The sequence below is a fragment of the Leucopleurus acutus genome (assembly GCF_964270905.1).
Source record: "Leucopleurus acutus genome assembly, chromosome: 19".
Lineage (NCBI taxonomy): Eukaryota > Metazoa > Chordata > Mammalia > Artiodactyla > Delphinidae > Leucopleurus > Leucopleurus acutus.
In genome coordinates, this window is record NC_139161.1 from 27,528,079 (window position 1) to 27,552,565 (window position 24,487).

Here is a 24,487-nt window from a genome sequence, read left to right on the forward strand (position 1 = left end):
ATTATAAACTATCCATTATAAACCTGTTCTTTCCCTTAATATTCATTCAAGTTGATTGTCAATAATCAGTTGTCTCATTTTTTTCAGATGGGAAGAGTGAGATAATAGAAAGTATTAGTTTTCTGGGGACCTTAAAAAGAAATGGAACTAGGATTTCTATTTTCTAAATTTTGTTCATATTCAATTTAATGTTTGAATTTTGGACATAGGACCAAAGGAATGAAATGGAGAATTTCTGATTTCCTAATTTTTGATTCAATTTACCTGTGAGTTTCAGTATTTTCTGGGAATCTTGATTTTACATTAGCAGTTGGGAGAATTCTTCATAAGACTCCCTAGAACTGTGATCATGTCTAATGGTCTTTGTATCTCTGGTGCCAAGTACATTGTCTAACAGTTAGTAGGGTGTGTGTGTTTGTGTGTGTGTGTCTATTTACATATATATTTACATATGTACGTGTATATGTATATATGCACATGTATATATGTTTAATAAATGTGCTTCAAGATTTCAGCCTTTTGCTGGATGTTTTCATCAAAGTGTGCTAGAGACTCAATATCAGAAAGATCCAAACTAAATTTCATAATCTTTTGCTGTTTGCTCTCATTCCATTCCATTCCCAATCCATCCCTTCTCCCTAAAATCTTCTTGTTTAAATTAATTAACAGAAGTCTCATTTTTCCATTCAGCCATACTGAAACTTTAGGGTCTATGCCACGTATTAGGAGGTATAAATGTAACTAAGGGCTGAGCCCTGCCTTGAGGAGATCATATTTTACTTGTGCGCGATGTCACTACATAATTGCAGTCTATGTCAGTGCTTCCCAAATGGGAGTGATTTTGCCCTCAAGGAAACATTTGTCTATGTTTGCAGACATTTTTTATTGTCACCATTAGGAGCTGCTACTGGCATCTAGTGGATAAAAGCCAGAGATGCTGTTAAACATCCTACAATGTACAGGACAACCTCCCACAACAAAAATTGTTCAGTCCAAAATGTCAGTAGCGCTGAGAAGCCCTGGTCTATGAGATTTGTGTTACGTTGGAGGGTTGAATAGAGTGCTGTAGCTGAGCAGTGTTGGGATGCTTTGGGGAATTTTGACACTTGTGTTGCATAGTAAAGTTTCATAATATTAATATAAATAATGGCAACTATTTAAAAAAATAACCGGAATGTACCACACACATTATTTTAGGCACATTGCCCATTATTGTCTCATTATCCTGTCAATTTAACTAGTTAGTGTTATTCCTGTTTTACAGATGAAAAAAATTGAAGCTCATATTTAACCAGCTCAGCTTCTTTAATAGATGCCTTAAAAAAGAGACTATTTTTTTATTTATTTTAAAAAATAAATTTATTTATTTATTTGTGGCTGTGTTGGGTCTTCGTTGCTGTGCGTGGGCTTTTTCTAGTTGTGGCGAGCTGGGGCTACTCTTTGTTGTGGTGCGCGGGCTTCTCATTGTGGTGGCTTCTCTTGTGGAGCACGGGCTCTAGGTGTGCGGCCTTCAGTAGTTGTGGCTCGCAGGTTGTAGAGTGCAGTCTCAGTAGTTGTGGCGCATGGGCTTAGTTGCTCTGTGCATGTGGGATATTCCTGGACCAGGGCTCGAACCCGTGTTCCCTGCATTGGCAGGTAGATTCTTAACCACTGCACCACCAGGGAAGTCCCCCAAAAGACTATTTTTTTGGATCAGTTTTAGGTTCATAGTAAAATTGAGCTGAAAGTACGAAGAGTTCCCGTATACCTCCTGCCCCCCCAAACACACAGCCTCCCTGCTATCAGCATTCCACATCAGCAGTGGTGCATTGTTAGAATCGATGAACCTACACTGACACATCATTATCACTAAGAGTCCATGGTTTACATTAGGGTTTACTTCCAGTGTTGTACATGCTATGGGTTTTGACAGATGTATAATGACGTGTACCCACCATTATAGGGTTATACAGAATAATCTCACTGCCCTAAATATCCTCTGTGTTCTGCCTATGTATGCACTGCTCTAAAAGTCTTGTGGGCACCCTTCTCTGGCAACCACTGGTCTTTTTACTGTCCACGTAGTTTTGCCTTTTTCAGAATGTCATATAGCTGGAATCATACAGTATGCAGCCATTTCAGATTGGCTTATTTCACCTAGTAATATGCATTTAAGTTTTCCCCATGTCTTTTCATGGCTTGATAGCGCACTTGTTTCTAGTGCTGGGTAATATTCCACTGTCTGGAGGTACCACTGTTTATTTATGACAGACACTTTTAAAAAATTAAGATATACATACTATAAAATGTACAAATCTCAAGTCTGTAGTTTGATGACTGTGTGTGTGTTTTATATATGTTTATACGCAAATAAGTCAAACTACCATTGAGAACAAAATGTAGAACATTTTTCTTACTCAGAAAGTTCCCCAGTCACTATTAGCCTCAAGGTAATCACTATTCTGACCATAGATTAGCTTTGCCTCATTCAACTTCACATAAGTAGAGGTACACAGTATGTGCTACTTTGTGTCTGTCCTTTGCACTATGTCTTTTAAAAATTCACCCATGTTGTTGCATGTTGCAGTAGTTGCTTTTTAATTTTTATTTATTTTCCTTTTTTCTTTGGCTGCGTCAGGTCTTAGTTGTGGCACACGGGATCTTCGTTGAGGCATGCGAGATCTTTCGTTGTGGTGCGCAGTCTCTTCGTTGTGGTGGGTGTGCTTCTCTCTTGTTGTGGCGTGCGTGTTTTCTCTCTCTAGTTGTGGCACGCGAGCTCTAGGATGTGTAGGCGCTGTAGTTTGTGGCACGCAGGTGCACCCAATAGTTGTGGCACGCGGGCTTAGTTGCCCCACGGCATGTGGGATCTTAGTTCCTGGACCAGGGATTGAACCTGCGTCCCCTGCATTGGAAGGCGGATTCTTTACCACTGGACCACCAGGGAAACTACCACCAGTAGTTTGTATTTTTAATTTTTTTTCATTACTGGGTTTTATTCCATGGATCGAATGTACCACAGTTTGTTTAGCTCTTCTTTTGATGAGCATTTGTGTTTCTGGCTTCTGGCTATAGTAAATAAAGCTCCTATGAACATAATTGTAGATTTATGTACGTTAGGAGTAGAATTGCTGGGTCATAGGTTAGGCATGTATTTAACTTTATTAGAAATTACCTGGAGTTTTCCAAAGGGGTTGTACCATTACACACTTACATCCACAATATCTGAGAGTTCTAATTGCTCCATTTCCTGCGACCATTGGTTCTGTCAGTCTTTTTTTTTTTTAATAAATTTATTTATTTTTGGCTGCGTTGGGTCTTTGTTGCTGTGCGCGGGCTTTGTCTAGTTGTGGCGAGCGGGGACTACTCTTTGTTGCAGTGCAAGGCTTCTCGTTGCAGTGGCTTCTCGTTGCAGAGCACGGGCTCTAGGTGCACGGGCTTCAGTAGTTGTGGCTCGCAGCCTCAGTAGTTGTGGCTCGCGGGCTCTAGAGCGCAACCTCAGTAGTTGTGGTGCATGGGCTTAGTTGCTCCACGGCATGTGGAATCTTCCCGGACTAGGGCTCGAACCCGTGTCCCCTCCATTGGCAGGCGGATTCTTAACCACTGTGCCACCAGGGAAGCCCCCTGTCAGTCATTTTTTTTATCATCTTGTCAATATTACAAGTTTGTGTGATATCTGTTTTACAGAAGAAAAAAACCTTAGGCTTCTTTTTGATATAATCTGTTTCTCTTTGGTTAGATATCTACTGCAAAGCTATCTTCAATCAACAGATTATATCAGGGTAGGTTTACAATATGAGTATAATATAACAAACTCTTTTAAAAGTGGAAAAAGTCTATAAGCCAAAATTGGCTTATCTGCAGCACTGTTTTCTCTCTTTCCCTTTTCAATTGGACATGTATTCAGCATGAAATAAAATAATGAGTTAAAGGGAATCCAGTTTGTGTGTCTGAGTGATTATGAAGTGTTTATGACAGCTGCTAGGCTGACACTCTCTGTAATGGTGTTACATTGGCTTCTGAACACCTTCCAGTCTGCCTCCAGGCGTGTGTGTCTGTGTAGTCTGAGTGGTTTTACATTAACATCCACCCTGCGTAAGATCTTTTGACTACAGAAGTGTTACTTGCAAATGGAAGATACCATTAGGGCTGCTTCAAAGCTCTGGAATGGTATTTGGATTGGTGATGCTGAAGTAATGGCTCGGGTTTTGAAGTGTAATGTCTAAATCTGCGTTGCATAACCGGAGGAACGTGTGAGTTTAAACTGCTTTTCTTTGATCTTCCTTTCAAAAATCAGGCTGAAGGAGAAAGGTTAAAGTTGCCTTAAAATATTCCTTTCTATGTGTGTAAAAATTTGGAAGTATGAAAATATGATTACAAATTCCATTCATTATTTATGTTCTGCGGTTTTCATATTGTTTTTGAAACTTACTTCCTTCTTGCTTCAAGTTTTGTATTTTGAATTTAGTGTCAAGACCAAAATACAGACTCGGTTGCTGTCTGCTTTATGTGGTTAGCAAATATCTGTTCTATAAGTTGTTAGTCCTCACAAATATGCATTTTAGGTGGTTTTTGTGGTTTGCATTTTTTTCTTGATGGCATACAGAGTAGGTTATGGAGATACTGACACTCTGACATTAACTGAATCATTTGTGGTTAGCTAGGCAGAAATAAAACAAAAAGCTTGTCCCCTCCTTCCTCCTACTTTTAGGAGCTTTCAAAAGAATTACATTTTTACCATTAGGAATACTTTCTTCAATGTGTGCTATCTTAAGTTTTTGATATTGTTGGAGCAGAACTGTAACACATAAAATGACCACCTGGCAGTGACTTGTTCAAGAAAAAAACCCCGAGTTTAAAAACTGTTTTTTAATACAGTATTAATGGAGATTCTGATGCCTCTTTGATCTGGTCACTTAGGGGGAATATTTTTCTCTGTTTCCTTATGTCTAAAATGAAAATATATCATCAGATTGGCTCACAGGGTGAGAGAGAGCTAGAGAGAGAGCTTGCTTTGTAGTGTGATCATTACTCATGTAGCTACGTGCTGTCCTTCTGTTGCTTAGGAACCAAATACCTTAGTATAAGATGATACTTCCCTCTCCTTCCCCTATCTCTAGTTTTATGTTTTTTAATTTTTACCCTTTCTAACTAAAAAAAATATACGTATATATATATGTGTGTGTGTTTTTATATATATATATATATGTATTTACCTTTTCTCTTTATTTAAAAAAATTATTGTTGTTACTTTGTAAGTTAAAAAAACTGGCAGGAATTCCCTGGCAGTCCAGCGATTAGCACTCCGCAGGCTTCCACTGCAGGGGTCCCGGGTTCTATCCCTGGTTAGCACAGTGTGCCCAGGAAAAAAAGAAAGAGAAAAGACCAGGGCTTTCCTGGTGGTGCAGTGGTTAAGAATCCACCTGCCAATGCAGGGGACACGGGTTCAAGCCCTGGTCCAGGAAGATCCCACATGCCACGGAGCAACTAAGCCTGTGCGCCACAACTACTGAGCCTGCACTGTAGAACCCGCAAGCCACAACTACTGAGCCTGTGTGCCACAACTACTGAAGCCTACGCGCCTAGAGCCCATGCTCCGCAACAAGAGAAGCCACTGCAATGAGAAGCCTGCGCACTGCAACGAAGAGTAGCCCCAGCTTGCCTCAGCTAGAGAAAGCCCACACACAGCAATGAATACCCAGCGCAGCCAAAAATAAGATAAATAGAATAAGTAAATTTATTTAAAGAAAAAGAACATCAAAAACTGTCATGAACCAATCTTCATTTTAAAGAACTTCATCAGTTCAGTTGTGTTGTATGTATGATTACTACATGTGAAACAATTAGCAAAGTGATAACTTATATACTTGTTTATTTAAATAGACCAAGTAAGGTCCTTTTGTTACTTTGGGAACTGAATTAGTGTAAAATGTTATCGGCTCTTCGTTCCTCCCATCTCTCTCTATTTTTACCTTTTATCCCTATTTTGGGTGGGGTGGATATTAAGGAAGGTTAAAATTTATTTGTGGAATTTTCACATTTTTCATATATATGAAAATAAACACTAATATACTATTTTAAAGCAGTTTTAGGTTTACATAAAAGTTGAGCAGAAAGTACAGAGAATTCCCATGTATCTCTCATCCCCTGCATTTTCCCCTATTAACATCTTGCATTAGTGATGCGCCACATGGCTTACAAGATCTTAGTTCCTGGACTAGGGATGGAACCTTAACCCATGGCAGTGAAAGTGCTGAGTCTAACCACTGGACCACCAGGGAATTCCCGAGGTACATTTGTTAAAATTGGTGAACCAGTATTGACACATTATTAACTAAAGTCCATAGTTTACATTTTTCTCCTTAACGAAAACGTTTTATTTGTTATTACTTTTTAACCTTAAAACTAATGAAGCACTGTTCTTATTAAGGACTTCATTTCAACTCTGTCTATGTGGCTGGTACATGTGAGACAATTAGAATAGATTGATAATTCTACATTTGTTTATTTAAATGGACAGTTTTTACATCACTCTTGGTAAGAAAACCTGTTGCAGGTAAAAACATTACATTAACCCAGAAAGGTTGGATTGAGCGTGGGATATTTGCCGGCGAGAGTGGCGACTGCCTTGATCTTGAGTGGGAGTGTGAAGACCAGTGTGATAAAACCTGCTGCCCAGATGAGGTGCTGCTTGCCACTCCGATAGTAGTCCTTTTCTTGAGAGCTGAAAAGTTTAGGAAGTAATATACCAGTGGGTTCAATAATGAGTTGTACCAAAATGTGTTTTATGATGTGGTGTTATAACAAATTTCCAGGTATTAAATGTTAACAACATGTTTTGAAAACAGGGAGGCAAAGGCAAATTAAGTACCATTAAGATTGAATAATGATGCCAACATAGACTTAGTCGTTTATTTATCAGTTCATTCATTTAACAAGCATCTTCTTGATTTAACTCTCTTGTTTCATATTTTAAATATACAGTTTAACACCTTTGCTTTGTTAGATAGATATGTCATTACCCTTATTTTAAAGCCAAACTCAGATTTAGCAAATTTGTATAGTTTATAAACAGAAGTCCAGTTTATTTTCTATTGTAATAAACTGTTGGAACCGTTGATGTTGCTGATATGATCTTTGTAACTGATTATCTGTCATACTGTACGCACTTGGCATTGTTGCCATAGGCCATGATTTTGGGAAAAGAATAAAACTTCCAGGGTCTTACCTGTGGGCTGCTTTTACTCTCTTTGATTTTCCAAGTGGAATCAGAGGCATTACTTTTTGGAAAGCTCAGGTGTGAAAGATATTTTTGACTGAAAGTCAGGATGTGCTTGAGATAAACACAAAGAATTCTTTTTCCGATGTCTTTTATGTCTGATGGCTTGGTCTTTTTTTTTTTTTTTTAAGAAGATGTTGCGGGTAGAAGTTTATTAATTAATTAATTTATATTTGCTGTGTTGTGTCTTCGTTTCTGTGCGAGGCCTTTCTCTAGTTGTGGCAAGCGGGGGCCACTCCTCATCGCGGTGCGCGGGCCTCTCACTATGGCGGCCTCTCTTGTTGCGGAGCACAGGCTCTAGACACGCAGGCTCAGTAGTTGTGGCTCACGGGCCCAGTTGCTCCGCGCCATGTGGGATCCTCTCAGACCAGGGCTCGAACCCGTGTCCCCTGCATTAGCAGGCAGATTCTCAACCACTGCGCCACCAGGGAAGCCCTTGGTCTTTTAATTTATACTTCCAATGTAAAAATCCCTACTGTATGTGATGTAGCCATTTTGAAAAATAGGTAAATTAATACCTCTTTTTAAGTTTTTTAGAGATTAAACCTTGCTGAAGTATTTATCAAGGAAAAAACCTGCTAATCATTACCTTTTGTATTCGAACTGCTTGAGTTATAGGGGAAAGATAGTAATTTTTGTATGTTTCCTATCTTTAATAGGGACTGAATTTGCTTTGAATGTTTACAAATCAACATTTTTCCACTTCAAGGGCTATCATTTTTTTATAACCCAATCATTGTACCTTATATGGGGGGAGAGATTGCTTATTACTGGATTTGGAATTAAGATATGAATTCAGTTAGGTATAAAAGCTCTAGTTTTTCCAGAGCTGCTGAAATGAGTTCTTGAATTCAGTCATAATGCTGGAAATCAAGGGTCCTCCAGGATAAAACTCTTACATCATGAGCCCTGATGGAGGGCCACTATGATAAAGCCTGTTTGTTTGTTTAGTTTGAGGCAGCATTGCTATTCCAAAGGAGGCTAATTTATGCGTTTTACTCACTGTGCATAATAGATCTAAATCCAAAATTTATTAGAATCAGGCAAATATATTGGGCAAGAGACTTTATCAGACTGCTCATGAGAGAGTATAACTAAATTCCAATAATAATATGAAAGGGTGAAACCTCCTTTGAAGAAAATGCAAATTAAAATGACGGTGAGAATCCCACTGAACATCCACCAGAATGACACCAACTGTTGGATGTGGAACAGGTAGAGAACTCTTTTACACTGGTAAATTGTTCAGTTACTGTTGTTAAAATCTACAAAATATGCACATATTTCTAATACAGAAGCAACTTCAGTAGTATATACCCAAAAGAAATACTTAAATATGGTCACTAAATGCCATGTGCAAGAATATTCATAGTAATCTTCCTTATGATGTTACCAGTTAAAAAATGGTAAAATCATGACACTCATACAACTGTAAAATGGACATGTGTCATAGATTTTATTTAACTTACTAATGAGGTGTTGGACAAGTTAACGCCGGTTCAAAGGAGAATCTGACGAACAGATATAGGGAATTAGGAATGCTGAAATGACCCTGTTAAGAGATGCAAACCTAGCTAATAGCCTGTTGGGAAAGTGTATACTGCTTGGAATCTTTTTTATGAGTGGAATTCAATTGTATATCTACTAAACAAGTTTCATTTGCATTTCTGTGGGCAAGAGTCAATTGCCTTACTATTAGTTTTCTACAACTTACAGTATTGTAAAATAGCCCAGTCAAGACAAAGGTGCAGATTCTTATAGAATCAAATAATCCCAAAGGATCCACTATATAACTCTTGGTAATCCACTGGAAGAACACACAGTAATCTTTTTCCCATTTGAAAGTTTGTTGCAATTTTTCCTGACATCTTATGAGCCCAAAACTAGAAACAACCTAGAAGTCCAGCAACCAACAGTAGAACGGATAAATTGTGGTCTTTTCATGCAATGGGAATCTATATAGCAACAGAAATAAAAAACTACGATCATATGCAACAATACAAATGAATTTCACAGGCATGTAATGTGTGAAAGAAGCCATTCACAAGAGAGTACATACTACGTGATTCCATTTAAATAAATTTGAAGAAGTAAAACTTATGTGTGAAAAGTGTTAGAAGTAAAGATAGTGGTTATGGTTATTCTTGCCTTGGGTTTGTGAGTGCGAAGGGGTATGGAGGGACCTTCTGAGTATCTGTAATGTTCTGTTTCTTGATGTCTCTGCTGGTAACAGAGGTGTATTAACATTGAAAATTCATTAAGCTGTACATATACCTAAGATTTATGTATTACTGCTAAGTCTGTTATTTTTCAGTAAAGTTTGCTAAAAAGAATCAGTTGGAGACCACAATTCTCCATTTGACCAGTGTCTAAAAGGGAAGTTGGGGGTGTAAATATGTACTATTGTCCTAATTCTGTGTCGTTGTAGAGCATAATTATTATTGTCCTTTGTGTTTGATTGAATTTTCTATTTTGTAGTCAGATGCCTTTGAAAAGTCATCAGGATTTCAGAAACAAGTTTGGTTCTGAGGGCTAGATGACCTTCATGTGCTTTCAGAATTCTCTAAAAGCACTTATAAAGCCCCCCTCCCCCCCCCCCCCCCCCCAGCTTTTATAGCCTTTTCTCTGTGTGTATGATTGTCTCGGCTGTTATAATTTCCTTTTGCCTTAGGTTGAGCTGTGAGATTCTAAACTTGTACTCCCCCCCACCCCTTTTTGGTTTGGTATGTAATTTGCATATTTTCACCATGTGAAAGCTATTTTCTATGGTTGGAAAAGATTTTTTTCCAACAGTGTGAACAAATCATTCTTTGTTCTCCTTATTGTGCCTCCAAACTGGTACGTCCGGTTTATGCTCCAAACAACAAAAGCCTGTCATCAGAAATTAAAATGCCAGTAAGAACAAAGGCAGAGACCCATGAGGAACTATTGGAGAGGTTTCCTCCCTGTTTGCTCCTCTCCCCAAGTTACTGCAGTTGCCAGGAAGTTGGAACATTGCTTGATACACGCCTTCCTTGTAGTTCTACCCTTGTATTTATTATTGTTGGTTTAAAAGTGAACTTAGAGCTCCTGGTAATTCTTCTCAGGATCAGTAAAATCCTCATCTCAGAGATTCTTTGCTGTTTTCAATAGCTCTTTCTAAGAAATCTAAAAATCACTTTGAAAGCCTTAAAAAAACTTCATCAGTTTTGACATTTATTTGAGAGCAAAATTGCCAGTGAACATACTGTATAAAATGATTAGAGGCAATTGAAAACGGCAGCTAAAGCGGAGCCTATAAGGACATAGCCATTCTCTCTGTGTCCTACCTAAAATGTGCACATCTTATCTATATACACATTATTAGCACTGTCTGTTCTAAACTTGTATTCCAGTATAGAGTTTGCCTATATTATTGGGAGAGTTCTCTCCTCTGGGAAGTTTGACATTTGTGACTCACTTAGGATACTTTAGAATTATGCTTCTAACAATTTTGATTTTAACATATTCACAAACTTCTATACATAGTAATAGTGCTTCCCCCCACCTCCCTTCCCTGATGTGATAATTAAAGATTCTAGGACCTTAACTTAGAGGTAATGAAGGATCGGTAATGAATGTGGAGATGCATTTTGTAATCACTCCTAATGTTTTTTGTCTTACCTGTTGCTGTACATTTAAAGAGGGATTTAGAGTAGAAGCTTAGAACAGAATAGGGCATTTAGGTTTGTTATAAAAGCCGTTATGCTCAAAAGCATGGTGTGTTCAGATTTCAGAATGTTTTTGTATATCAAAGTAAGCTCTTGGGTATTAAATCCAGTGATAACAAACGTTTATCATATTGTGAATATGCCAAGACAGGTTTGTTTTATTCTTTATTGTTTAGTATAATTTAGTATAGCAGCTCAGTTAAATGTGATTAGACTTTTTGCTTTAAGGCTTTATTTGATAGGACCAAAAGCTAAATGCTAGACTTGTGGCATATGGAAATAATAGTACAGAGCAGTGAATTTTGTGTTAGAATACTATGATTTGTTATAGGTATAAACCTTATTTGTGAGAGGTGGTTTTCATTACTCTGAATTATAATTTCAGTGCAATTTCTACAGTATTGTTTTTTTAAAATTTTATTTATTTTTATATTTATTTTTTAATTTTTGGCTGTGTTGGGTCTTCGTTTCTGTGCGAGGGCTTTCTCTAGTTGCGGCAAGCGGGGGCGTCTTTTCATCGCAGCGCGCGGGCCTCTCACTATCGCGGCCTCTCTTGTTGCGGAGCACAGGCTCCAGACGCGCAGGCTCAGTAGTTGTGGCTCATGGGCCTAGTTGCTCCGCGGCATGTGGGATCTTCCCAGACCAGGGCTCGAACCCGTGTCCCCTGCATTGGCAGGCAGATTCTCAACCACTGTGCTACCAGGGAAGCCCTACAGTATTGTTTTATAATTTATTTTTCATTGCATTCTTAGTAGAAATAGTATGTATATTGAAGAATACTATTTATCCATTGCCCAACAAACAATCTCTTTTCAAAAAGTAAATGACTTGGCAGCTTTGGAGGTAGCCAGTAATGCATCTATAATGTAATTGGACTGTATTAGTGATTTACCTTTTGGTGAAAGTGTTCTTAAAATCAAAGAGGTGATGGTAATTTTTGGATTTCAGAGAATGTGTGATTTACTGCATTGGGTGGGAGATTGAACAAAGTGACCCTTTAAGGATTTTTCTAAACTGAAAATTCTGTTCTATAAGAATAAAATGTGGACTTAGGAGCTGCAGTATATAATGGCAATGGTATTTTATTTAGAAAATTAATGTTTACAGAGGAATTTGTAGAGAGGTAAATTTAAGAAGTAAATTTAAGTTTGCTATACTGAGTTTGTAGCTTTTGTGTGTTTAATTGGTGATAGGTGGTGCTATTGTTGCATAGTTAGTGGGAAGAGCCTAGCATTCCTCGTATCTCCTGCTTCCCAAGTGCTATAGAGGGATTTACCATTGTGGCCAATAAATACATTGTAATAATTTTTATAAGCTAAATGAATATGATGGCTCTTTAAGAGACAAAAATATTTACAGTTTGCAACTCTTAAATTCGGGTAGAAGAGAAGCTGAAGATCTAAAAAAGTAGTTAACCTAAAAGACAGCTCTGCAGATTTATAGTTTAATATTGGAAGATTGATAAGCCTTTTATAATGTATACAATGATGATATTTTAAACTCCTTGTTTGGCAGGCCTATTTTTAAAAAATACCATCCGTGTGTTTATGGAATGTTTATCATTTTTATATCTGTTGTAAGTTCTTAGGTATTTAGAACGAGTTATTTCTATATCTGTTGTAAGTTTACGGGTATTTAGAATGAGTTTTATAATATTTGCCATATTCCCTATCTGATATTACATATTCCATCAAACACTTGAGAATTAAGAAAATGTATTGGGAACTACATTACCACTTATAGTAATCTGGAAAGCCTTTCTTAACATTATGATTTGATATGTTCAATATTTCAATTAGCAAATTGTTCTTTGGAACCACTAATTCTGAAAAGCAGTTGTTTTCACACTTGACACAAATATTAGAATACCTCTTTTACTTTGGGATTAATAGGCTGCTGTACATCTGAGGAACAGATCTGATATTACTGAAAATGAACGGACATTCATACGTGTTTGATCTATGTGTGTAAGAAGAATAATGACATTTAAAGATGCGTACATATTTTTTTATGCATAGAATACTGAAATTTAAAGCATCTTGAGGTCCTTTAGCACCTTTATAGTCTCAGCTTATAAATGCAAAGGAATATAGGCTTAGAGGAGGTAGGGGAAATGTGGAGATGTTGGTCAAACGGTGCAAAGTTGCAGTTTTGTAAGATGTACAAGTCAGGGGACGTAATGTTCAGGCATGATGATTGCAGTTAATAATACTATATTGAAGACTGGAAAAATAGATTTCAGATACTCTTATCACACACAGAAGGTAAGTCTGAGGAAGTGACTGTGGTAATCATTTCACCATATATATGTATATCAAATCTTCATGTTGTATACCTAAATGTATACAATATTTACTAAAATATATTTAGAAAAGAAAATAAGTAATAAAGGTTTATAGAGGTTAAATGATTTACTCAACGTAGTTAACAGGTAGGGTTGCAGAACCATAACTGGCAACTAGGTCATTTACCCTCCAACTCGGTGTTCTTTGCAACATGTTTTGCTCTTTTTCATTTATAACAATTTGTGAAAGTTACTACAACATTTAAGTTCTGCTTTTCAGAATGCTAGGAATATTTATGTTTTTCTTACATAGAAAACTGAATACTAATAAAAAAAATCAGAGTTGCTTTGCTCTGAAATGGAAGGCAGTCACATAGGAACCGAGCAGACTTTAACAAACTGGTAGTTTATTAAAGATAAAAATTACAGGTTTTCAGAACAGACCTTTTATTTTCCTATTCATATTAAGTGCATGCTCTTACAATTTTCTAAAAATATTTATGATAATTTAAGGTATTAATATACTTAATGTGTATGGTCAGCCATAAATAGGTGTGTGAATGTACATATACTACATTTCAGACCAAAAATCGTGATAAAAATTCAGGAGATCTTGTTTTTGTATAATAATGTTCTGAGCTGCATTTTCATTTACTGAATTTTTTTTCTGTCTTCTGCAGATCAGTGGGGAAGCACAGGAGCTTTTTTCTGTTCGACATGGCCCAATTCGAGCAGCTAGAATCTTGCCTGCTCCACAGTTTGGTGAGTGTAGCCGTTAAGAAGAAACAAATCATTCAGAAAGAGGTTTCTCTTTTATTGGTCTTGGACAACAGACAGCAAGAATGATAACTAAAGTCTGTTTTCCTCCACGTGTCCATACTCCTTCCCCTCCTCCCTCCAAGATAAACTCTTAGTTCTGTCAGTTGAGATGGAAATAGGTAATCTTAACCAATTCAGTATGGCCATTCACTTTCTGCTGCGGTTTTGATTTATCTTCCTCCTCTTTGATCTCCATTTAGTTTCTGACATTGCTGGCTCTTTCTTGAAGCCCTCTTCTCTCTTGGTTTTCATGGCAGTGCTCTTCCCATATCCCTTCCTTGCTGACTGTGCCGCTTTTGTTATGTTTCTGGTTTAGCTTACTTCTGTGGGTATTCCCCAAGTCTCTGTTGTTCTCAGTGTCTTTGCTCCTCTTAGTTATACTTACTGCCTTGAAGAGCTTGGTTTTCACCATTATCTCGATTGTAGATGAGTCTGTTGTCTGTATTTACAGCTATGGCAGAAGTACAGTTTCGGGCTTTTGACCTTGGATCTCTGCTTTAATAAAGAAAACTTCTTAATGTTGTATTTAAATATTATGTATTTTTAAAATTAAAAAATCAGATATATGGTTAAATTACATCTGTTATTTGGAAGCGTAATTCCCAACTCTTTAATGATCTGAGCTTTCTAAGGGTTGTATTTTCTCTTTAATTTGCCTATGTTCACTCAGTAATGCTTTTGTATGTGCACTAAAAACAATCATATTAATATCATTTGCATACTTAGAAAGAGGATATTAAAATATTTTAATGCTATTATATTTTTAAAGTTTGTACAGAAGTTGGGAAATCTTCCTGATAATACTTCTTTATGCAGTTATTTCTCTACAGTGGTGAGAATGATGTTTATTAAAATGTACTACTATTTGCATAACTAATGTTAGGGATTAATTTAATTATTAAATCTACTTAATTGAAATGGTAAGGGTGGAGGTAATAAGGCAACAATATCCTGCAGTCACGTGGAGATTTTTCCTTGTTATTGAACTGTATGGCATCTACAGTTATCAACTTTGTCTCTGCTTTACACTCTCTTTCTGTTTTCTGTTGCGTTTGTGTTTTGGTGAAATTTTTGACAAAGAAGATTGTTTTGGAATAACCAGCCTCACTGGATGGTTGGAATCAAGAAGAACTTTAGGGCTTCCCTGGTGGCGCAGTGGTTGAGAGTCCGCCTGCCGATGCAGGGGACGTGAGTTCGTGCCCCGGTCGGGGAGGATCCCACATGCCGTGGAGAAGCTAAGCCTGTGAGCCATGGCTGCTGAGCCTGCACGTCTGGAGCCTGTGCTCCGCAGCGGGAGAGGCCACAACAGTGAGAGGCCCGTGTACCGCAAAAAAAAAAAAAAAAAAGAACTTTATTACTAAAGGACTCTGCCATGTCTTTGTTTCTTTGTATGTAATTCACAGAGGCAGATTTTTCTCCTTTCATTTCATTTATGAAGTTCTTTTCTTCATGTCAATTATTTATTTTTTTAAAATTTATTTTATTTATTTTTGGCTGTGTTGGATCTTCGTTGCTGCAAGAGGGCTTTCTCTAGTAGTGGGCGGGGGCTACTCTTCGTTGAGGTGCGCGGGCTTCTCATTGCGGTGGCTTCTGTTGTTGCGGAGCACAGGCTTTAGGCACGTGGGCTTCAGTAGTTGTGGATCGTGGGCTCTAGAGCTCAGGCTTAGTAGCTGTGGCTCACGGAGTTAGTTGCTCCGCGGTATGTGAGATCTTCCCAGACCAGGGCTCAAACCCGTGTCCCCTGCATTGGCAGGCGGATTCTTAACCACTGCGCCACCAGGGAAACCCTGTTTATTTTTTATATTTTAATTATTTTTTTGCCGCACTGCATGGCTTGTGGGATCATAGTTCCCCAACCAGAGATCGGACCTTGGCCCCCTGCGGTAGAAGCACGGAGTCCTACCCACTGGACCACCAAGAAATTCCCCTCTTTATGCCAATTATTAATGTTCAACTTTTCTCAAATTTTTTACTTAGGGCAGAACTATATGAGAGAGTATAAAGCTTTAAAAGCTAATATTGCTAGTAGAATTTGAATTTGTTTAATTTACTTTGTCTAATTAAAAGAAAGATTTCTCCATCCACTATAATATACATTTATTTATTTATTTAAAAAAATTTTTTGGTTGTATTGGGTCTTCATTGCTGCATGCGGGCTTTCTCTAGTTGCGGCGAGCAGGCGCTACTCTTCATTGTGGTGGCTTCTCTTGTTGCGGAGCACGGGCTCTAGGCGTGTGGGCTTCAGTAGTTGCAGCACGTGGGCTCAAGTACTTGTGGCACATGGGCTCTGTAGTTGTGGCTTGTGGGCTCTAGAGCGCGGGCTCAGTAGTTGTGGCTCATGGGCCTAGTTGCTCCGCGGCATGTGGGATCTTCCCGGACCAGGGATCGAACCCATGTCCCCTGCGTTGGCGGGCATATTCTTAACCACTGTGCCACCAGGGAAATCCAACTATAATATACTTTTACATGCACTATAAGATACTTTAAATACACTATTTTTTAGATTTAAGACGTAATTTCACAAAATGTTGCATGACTTGCAGAAATTACGTGTTGCTTTTATTGTATTTAATTTTTTAGATTTATTTTCATCAAACATGCAACTGATCAGATAAAATTTGTAATGGAAAATAGAATACCCCTTTCCTCTCTTCTGCCCGTTTTGCTTTTGCGCTCACTTTGGTGGAATAAGTCCTTTGGTAGCTTCCTGGAAAAGGATGTGTGGTAGATCTTGTTCATCTGAAGATGTCTTTATTTTTCTTTAATTCTTGATTGTTAATTTGTCTGGGTAAGAAATACTTGTTTGTAAGTAATGTTACTTCAGAAATTTGAAGGTATTGATCTAGTGTTATGGTTGAAGAATCTTAAGACATTTTGACACCTTTTTCTTTGTATATGGCTTATTTTTTCCTCAGGAGCTAATAGAATGTTGGCTTTGTTCCCAGTGTTCCAAAATTTTGCACTGTTGTTTCTTGGTTCTTATGTTTTTCTGGGCCTCTTCGATGTAGAAATGCAAATAGTATAGTTATGAGAAAATTCTTTTTCTTTTTTTTTAATATCTTTATTGAAGTATAATTGCTTTACAATGTTGGGTTAGTTTCTGCTGTACAACAAAGTGAATCAGCTATATGTATACCTAGATCCCCATATGCCCTCCCTCTTGAGCCTCCCTCCCACCCTCCCTATCCCACCCCTTTAGGTCGTCACAAAGCGTCAAGGGAGAAAATTCTTTAAACTACTTTTTTGATGGTTTCTTCTCTTAAGTTTTCCATGTTCTCTCTTTCTGGTACTTGTATTATTTGGCTTTTATATCCCCTAGAATGATTAATTAAAAAATAATTTCATCCCTGTTCTTTTTGGGAGATTGTCTCAATATGGATTACTAACTCTTCTTGAATAATTCTTTGCTGGGATGTCCCTGGTGGTCCAGTGGTTAAAACTCTGTGCTTTCAATGCAGGGGGTACGGGTTCAATCCCTGGTCGGGGAACTAAGATCCCACATGCCTTGTGGTGTGCCCCACCCGCCCCACAAAATGATTCTTTTCTGCTGTCTTTTTTTCTTAACCTCTCCTCATGCCCAACACCTCCCTCCCTCCCTTCCTCTCTCTTTCCCTCCCTCCCTTCCTCCTTCCCTCTCCCTCTTTCCCTCCCCTTCTCTCTCCCTCGCTTCTTCCTTCCTTCCTTTTCTTTCTTCCTCCCTACTTCCCTCCCTCCCCCCCACTTTCCCTCCTCCCTCCTTCCCTCCCTTCCTGTTTTTCTTTCTTGGTGTAATTTACATGTACATATTACCAAATAGAATCCAGTGATCCATAAAAAATTTATACATCAGGACCAAGTAAAAGATATTCCAGGAATACAAGGTCGGTTAACATTTTGAAAATAAATCAGTGTAATTCACCATATTAGTAGAATGAAGAAGAAAACACAGTTGATCATCTCAATAGAAGTGGAAAAAAACTTTGGCAAAATTTAATAGCCATTTAGGATTAAAAAAAAGCTTTTAGCAAATTAGAAGTAGAAAGAAACATCCTCAGTATGCTAAAGATAATCCATAAAAAAATCTATAACCAACATTATAATCAATAATGATATATTAAATATTATACTTTCCTATTGAGTTTGGGATGGATCCTATCGCTACTTCTATTCACCATTGAATTCAAGTCGTAGCCATTACAATAAGGCAAGAAAAATGAATAAGAGATGCAAATATTAGAAGGAAAGGTATAAAATCATCTTATTCATAGATAATTTGATTGTATATGTAGAAAATACAAAACAATCTACAAACTGTTAGAATTAAGAAGTGATTTTTTTAAAAAATTAATTTATTTTCGTCTGGGTTGGGTCTTCGTTGCTGTGTGCGGCCTTTCTCTAGTTGCGGTGAGTGGGGGCTGCTCTTTGTTGTGGTGTGCGGACTTCTCATTGCAGTGGCTTCTCTTGTTGTGGAGCACAGGCTCTAGGTGCGTGGGCTTCAGTAGTTGTGGCTTGTGGGCTCTAGAGTGCAGGCTGAGTAGTTGCGGCTCACGGGCTTAGTTGCTCCGCAGCATGTGGGATCTTCGCGGACCAGGGCTTGAACCCGTGTCCCCTGCATTGGTAGGCGGATTCTTAACCACTGCCCCACCAGGGAAGCCCAATTAATAAGTCATTAATAAGAGCTGTTGCAAAAATCCTCAGGAAAATACTAGCAAACAGAATCCAATAGCACATTAAAAGGATCATACACCATGATCAAGTGGGATTTATCCCAGGAATATAAGGATTCTTCAATAAACACAAATCAATCAATGTGATACACCATACTAACAAATTGGAGGATAAAAACCATATGATAATCTCAGTAGTTGCAGGAAAAGCTTTTGACAAAATTCAACATCCATTTATGATAAGAACTCTCAAGAAAGTAGGCATAGAGGGAACCTACCTCAACATAATAAAGGCCATATATGACAAACACACAGCCAACATTGTTCTCAATGGTGAAAAACTGAGACCATTTCCTCTAAGATCAGGAACAAAACAAGGTTGTGCATTCTCACCACTGTTATTCAACATAGTTTTGGAAGTGTTAGCCACAGCAATCAGAGAAGAAAAAGAAATAAAAGGAATCCAAATTGGAAAAGAAGAAGTAAAACTGTCACTGTTTGCAGATGACATGATACTATACATAGAGAATCCTAAAGATGCTACTAGAAAACTACTAGAGCTAATCAATGAATTTGGTAGAGTAGCAGGATACAAAATTACTGCACGGAAATCTCTTGCATTCTTGTACACTAATGATGAAAAATCTGAACAGGAAATTAAGGAAACACTACCACTTACCATTGCAACAAAAAGAATAAAATACCTAGGAATAAACCTACTTAAGGAGACAAAAGATCTGTATGCAGAAAAGTATAAGACACCAATGAAAGAAATTAAAGGTGATACAAACAGATGGAGAGATATACCATGTTCTTGGATTGGAAGAATCAACATTGTGAAAATGACTATAACCACCCAAAGCAATATACAGATTCATTGCAATCCCTATGAAACTACCAATGGCATTTTTCACAGACCTAGAACAAAAAATTGTACAATTTGTATGGAAACAGAAAAGACCCCGAATAGCCAAAGCAATCTTGAGAAAGAAAAAAGGAGCTGGAGGAATCAGGCTCCCAGACTTCAGAGTGTACTACAAAGCTACAGTAATCAAGACAGTATGGCACTGGCACAAAAACAGAAATATAGATCAATGGAACAGGATAGAAAGCCCAGAGATAAACCCATGCACATATGGTCACGTTATCTTTGATAAAGGAGGCAAGACTATACAATGGAGAAAAGACAGCCTCTTCAATAAGTGGTGCTAGGAAAAGTGGACAGCTACATGTAAAAGATGAAATTAGAACACTCCCTAGCACCATACATAAAAATAAACTAAAAATGGATTAAAGACCTAAATGTAAGGCCAGACACTATAAAACTCTTAGAGGAAAACAGGCAGAACACCGTATGACATAAATCACAGCAAGATCCTTTTTGACCCACCTCCTAGAGAAATGGAAATAAAAACAAAAATAAACAAATGGGACCTAATGAAACCTAGAAGCTTTTGCACAGCAAAGGAAACCACAAACAAGACGAAAAGACAGCCCTCAGAATGGGAGAAAATATTTGCAAATGAAGCAACTGACAAAGGATTAATCTCCAAAATTTACAAGCAGCTCATGCAGCTCAATATGAAAAAAACAAACAACCCAATCCAAAAATAGGCAGAAGACCTAAATAGACATTTCTCCAAAGAAGATAGACAGATTGCCAACAAACACATGAAAAGATGCTCAACATCACTAATCATTAGAGAAATGCAGATCAAAACTACAATGAGGTATCACCTCACGCCGGTCAGAATGGCCATCATCAAAAAATCTACAAACAATAAATGCTGGAGAGAGTGTGGAGAAAAGGGTAACCTCTTGCACTGTTGGTGGGAATGTAAATTGGTACAGCCACTATGGAGAACAGTATGGAGGTTCCTTAAAAAACTAAAAATAGAACTACCATACGGCCCAGCAATCCCACTACTGGGCATATACCCTGAGAAAACCATAATTCAAAAAGAGTCATGCACCACAATGTTCATTGCAGCACTATTTACAATAGCCAGGACATGGAAGCAACCTAAGTGCCCACTGACAGATGAATGGATACAGAAGATGTGGCACATATATACAATGGAATATTACTCAGCCATAAAGAGAAATGAAATTGAGTTATTTGTAGTGAGGTGGATGGACCTAGAGTCTGTCATACAGAGTGAAGTAAGTCAGAAAGAGAAAAACAAATATCGTATGCTAACATATATATGGAATCTAAGAAAAAAAAAAGGGCATGAAGAACCTGGGGCAAGATGGGAATAAAGACACAGACCTACTAGAGAATGGACTTGAGGATATGGGGAGGGGGAAGGGTAAGCTGTGACAAAGTGAGAGAGTGGCATGGACATATATACACTACTAAATGTAAAACAGCTAGTGGGAAGCAGCTGCATGGCACAGGGAGATCAGCTTGGTGCTTTGTGACCACCTAGAGCGGTGGGATAGGGAGGGTGGGAGGGAGACGCAAGAGGGAGGGTGTATAGGGATATACTTATGCATATAGCTAATTCACTTTGTTATACAGCAGAAACTAACACACCACTGTGAAGCAATTATACTCCAATAAAGATGTTTTTAAAAAAATAGAGCTGTTGCATACCAGAGTCATTAGATCTTTGGTGAACTGATTCCCTTACAGTGTATTTTTCCAGCATTATTTTCAGCCGTCACCAGTATCCCCTATCTAAGCCTTCCTCTCCCCAACAACGCTCACTCCTTTGTGATAGTTTTTTCTGTGTGTGTGTGTGATAGTTTTTTTGAACTTTCGTTTCCTCAAGCGATCCATCTTCTTTCTTTCAGACCTTTTCATTTGCTATTTCCTCTTCTAGAATACTCATGTCCTAACCCTTCTTTCTTGTTTTCTGATGTCAGTAGTATGTGCTCCCATGGGATTTACTGGTTTTTTATTTTAGTTACTCAGTTGCCTCTTAATTGCTAGGTTTATAGGCTGTTTTCATATTTTCAGTACCTAACAGAGTACTTGGTACAAGGTGTTGATAAATATTTGAATGTTGCTGCATGGTATAATGTTTTGAAGGTTATGATCTAGAAGAAAAGCAAGTTTCCTTTCTGTAGGTGATTCTGTGCAAAGTCTGTCTCTTAACTAAAAGCAGAAAAACTGAAGGATTTGGATGTTCTTTTACACTGTAGAAGGTCATTATTGTATTTAATGGGCATTTACTCCCAACAACACAGTTTGTACTTCCCTATATTTTCATGGTCACTAACAATCATTGATTACGTTTTTAATGAACCTACACTTGCTTTAGAATTTTTTTCAGTGCAGTCTTCAAGGAAGCTATGACCAATCAATTGGTATTCTCATGTCAGATAAAAGCTGTTATTATCTTTCAAATCTGTCTTTTTAGAACTTAATTCCAAGTAAATTCTTCTTCCTTGTTAGTCTTAGGAGCCATAGTGGTTTTTAGTAACTCAGTACCTCACTTGTGAAATAGAATATAGCAATATGTGTGATTTAATATATAAGTTAAATTTAATATAAGTTAAAAATTTTATATGACTATAGATTTTGTGCTAATAACGCTTATTTCCAAGGAATGGGATCAGAGGACATATCCATTTTAATATGTTTTAAATTCCTTAATATAAAGACCATACAATTAATTCTAACTAGCTAAAGTATTCATTATAAAAATTCAAGGAATACTGAAATGTAGAAAGTGAAAATTCACATGATTGTGTTATTAGAGATAAACCCAGGTTACCTCTTTACTTTCCTTCTTTTTCTCTCTTTACTCAGATACTGAGCATGTATTGACAGCTTAGAGTATGTATTTCCTGTTTTTTCCCCCTAAGCTATTCATACATGCATGAAAGTAACTTGTAGTATGAACAAGACCTGATATAAGTTCTTTACATGTATTATATTTATTTGCTATTGATGTGTATATGTAGGTTTTTCATAACAGTTTATATTATGAATGTCTTTCCATTTCAGAACTTTCAACATTGCTAAAAATTATGTCTTTCCATTGTATAAACATTTATATTAATTTTAACCTTTTCCCTATAACAGGTTATGTAGTTATATGCTTCTGTATATGTACATTTAAAAAATACACAAGGAAGTATAAATATTTTCAGGATAATTCCTAAAAGGGGAATTACTGGGTAAAAGAATGTATACATGTAAAATTTTGATACATGTTGTAAAATTGCTTCTCAGAGAGAATATGTTGTCATTTATATATGAGAATTCCTTTTTTTTCCCCAATTCTGTCCTCTACTGGCTCTTAAGAATCTTTTCAGTCTTGGCCTGTGTGATGGAGGAAAATCCTATTCTTGCAATTTTTCTGTCTTTGAGTGCTAGGAAGATTGGAAAAATCTTCATATTTTTGCTGTTTATTCTCATAATACCGTGCTTGTTTGTACTCTTTTCTCTTATTGATTTCAGCTCTCTACTAGATTATTCTTAGTGAAATATTATCATGGATATGTGTCCTGTAGACTTCCTGTGTAGTTTGCAACCTATCTTGTTATTTGGTGAAATCTATCAGTTTTTTATGTTATATATCTTTAGTTTCACAAAAAGAAAAACTTTGCATATTTTACCATGTCATTTCAAATCATGACTCTCTTCGAATGTTGTATTTTTTTTCTTTTTTTAATTTGTTTTCTTTTTCTATTATATTTTCTTGATTGTTTCTTGCCAACCTCTGATTTTCATAGCTTTTGGGGGAAATTTCTCCTTTATTATGGTCTTTCCCTTACTATAATATGTTCCTTTGGAATCACAGGAACAGTGATTTATTAATCATTGCATTCTCTGCAGTGCCTTGCATAATATGTGGAATATATATGGGTGGTGCCCCCGAAATGAATTTATCCAGTATTTTGTAAAAGAGAAACTAGAACTCCACTTTTGTATAAAGTTTTTTTCTCTTTTTTCTTTTAGTCATTTATCAGTGACCAAATGGATAGCGCCGCTTTTGACTCTGAGTTTATAACTCTATTAGGAATTATCTTAGCCTTGTGCTTATGCTGTTTGCTTATTGATTATGGAGTAGACGATCATTTTGGCCTCTCACCTGAACCAGATTTCTTAGAAATGCAGATTGAACCTTACTCGTTATCCTTAGGAGTCCAGTATACTGAGTATCTGAACTTCCTTGTTTTAGAGCAAATTCTTATGAACTAGCGCCTTTACTCTGGGAATAGACGGACTCTGTGGAGATACAGTTTCCTCAAGTGCCTGTGAACCAAAATCTTAATACTCATCCAAAACACTGGGTAGCCAACTTGGCTTATTCCTTCTAGCTTATTTTGTTATTACTTACTACTGGAAAGGTACTATTGTTTTTTGTTCTGCTGTGCACGGAATTCACAGTTTCACATCTTAAAATATTAAAAGGTTTTAAAATAACCCCAAGATCCAACCCATTTTTCCCTTAGTGGAGTGTAAATGCCATGTATTTTCTGAAGCTTGTAATATTGTAAACAGCCCACCCATGCAGTCAATAATACTAATTGTTGCTGACTTTTTATGATATGAATGGCTTAAGTTATTTTTTAGAAGCAAATATGAGTAGAACACCTTTAGAATTGTTAAACTTTTTCTCATTTTCTTTTTTTGGGGGGGATATATTTTCATATAGGGTGCACTTTCTGTGTGTTGAATTTTCATTACTTTTCTCAATGTACAAGTTAACCTCTTTCATCCTCTTCAAGCAAGTTAAATGTGGCTTTTGTCACATTCAAGGAAGAGCTTTTGATTTGTTCAGTCATATCAATTCAGAAATTCTGCTTAACTTTTCCAGAACGGTTTGCCATAAGT

The 24,487-nt window shown here is 37.2% G+C and overlaps 1 protein-coding gene across 3 annotated transcripts in view; it reads left to right on the top strand.

Annotated features, from left to right (window-relative positions):
- The window catches only part of BCAS3 (BCAS3 microtubule associated cell migration factor), a 574,807-nt gene that overhangs the window by 33,289 nt on the left and 517,031 nt on the right, over window positions 1–24,487 (top strand). For all 3 annotated transcript variants that reach the window (XM_082859916.1, XM_082859918.1, XM_082859917.1), the window contains exon 6: window positions 13,909–13,990. In XM_082859916.1, the coding sequence (XP_082716042.1) occupies window positions 13,909–13,990 (82 nt within the window). The remainder of the gene's footprint in view (window positions 1–13,908; window positions 13,991–24,487) is intronic.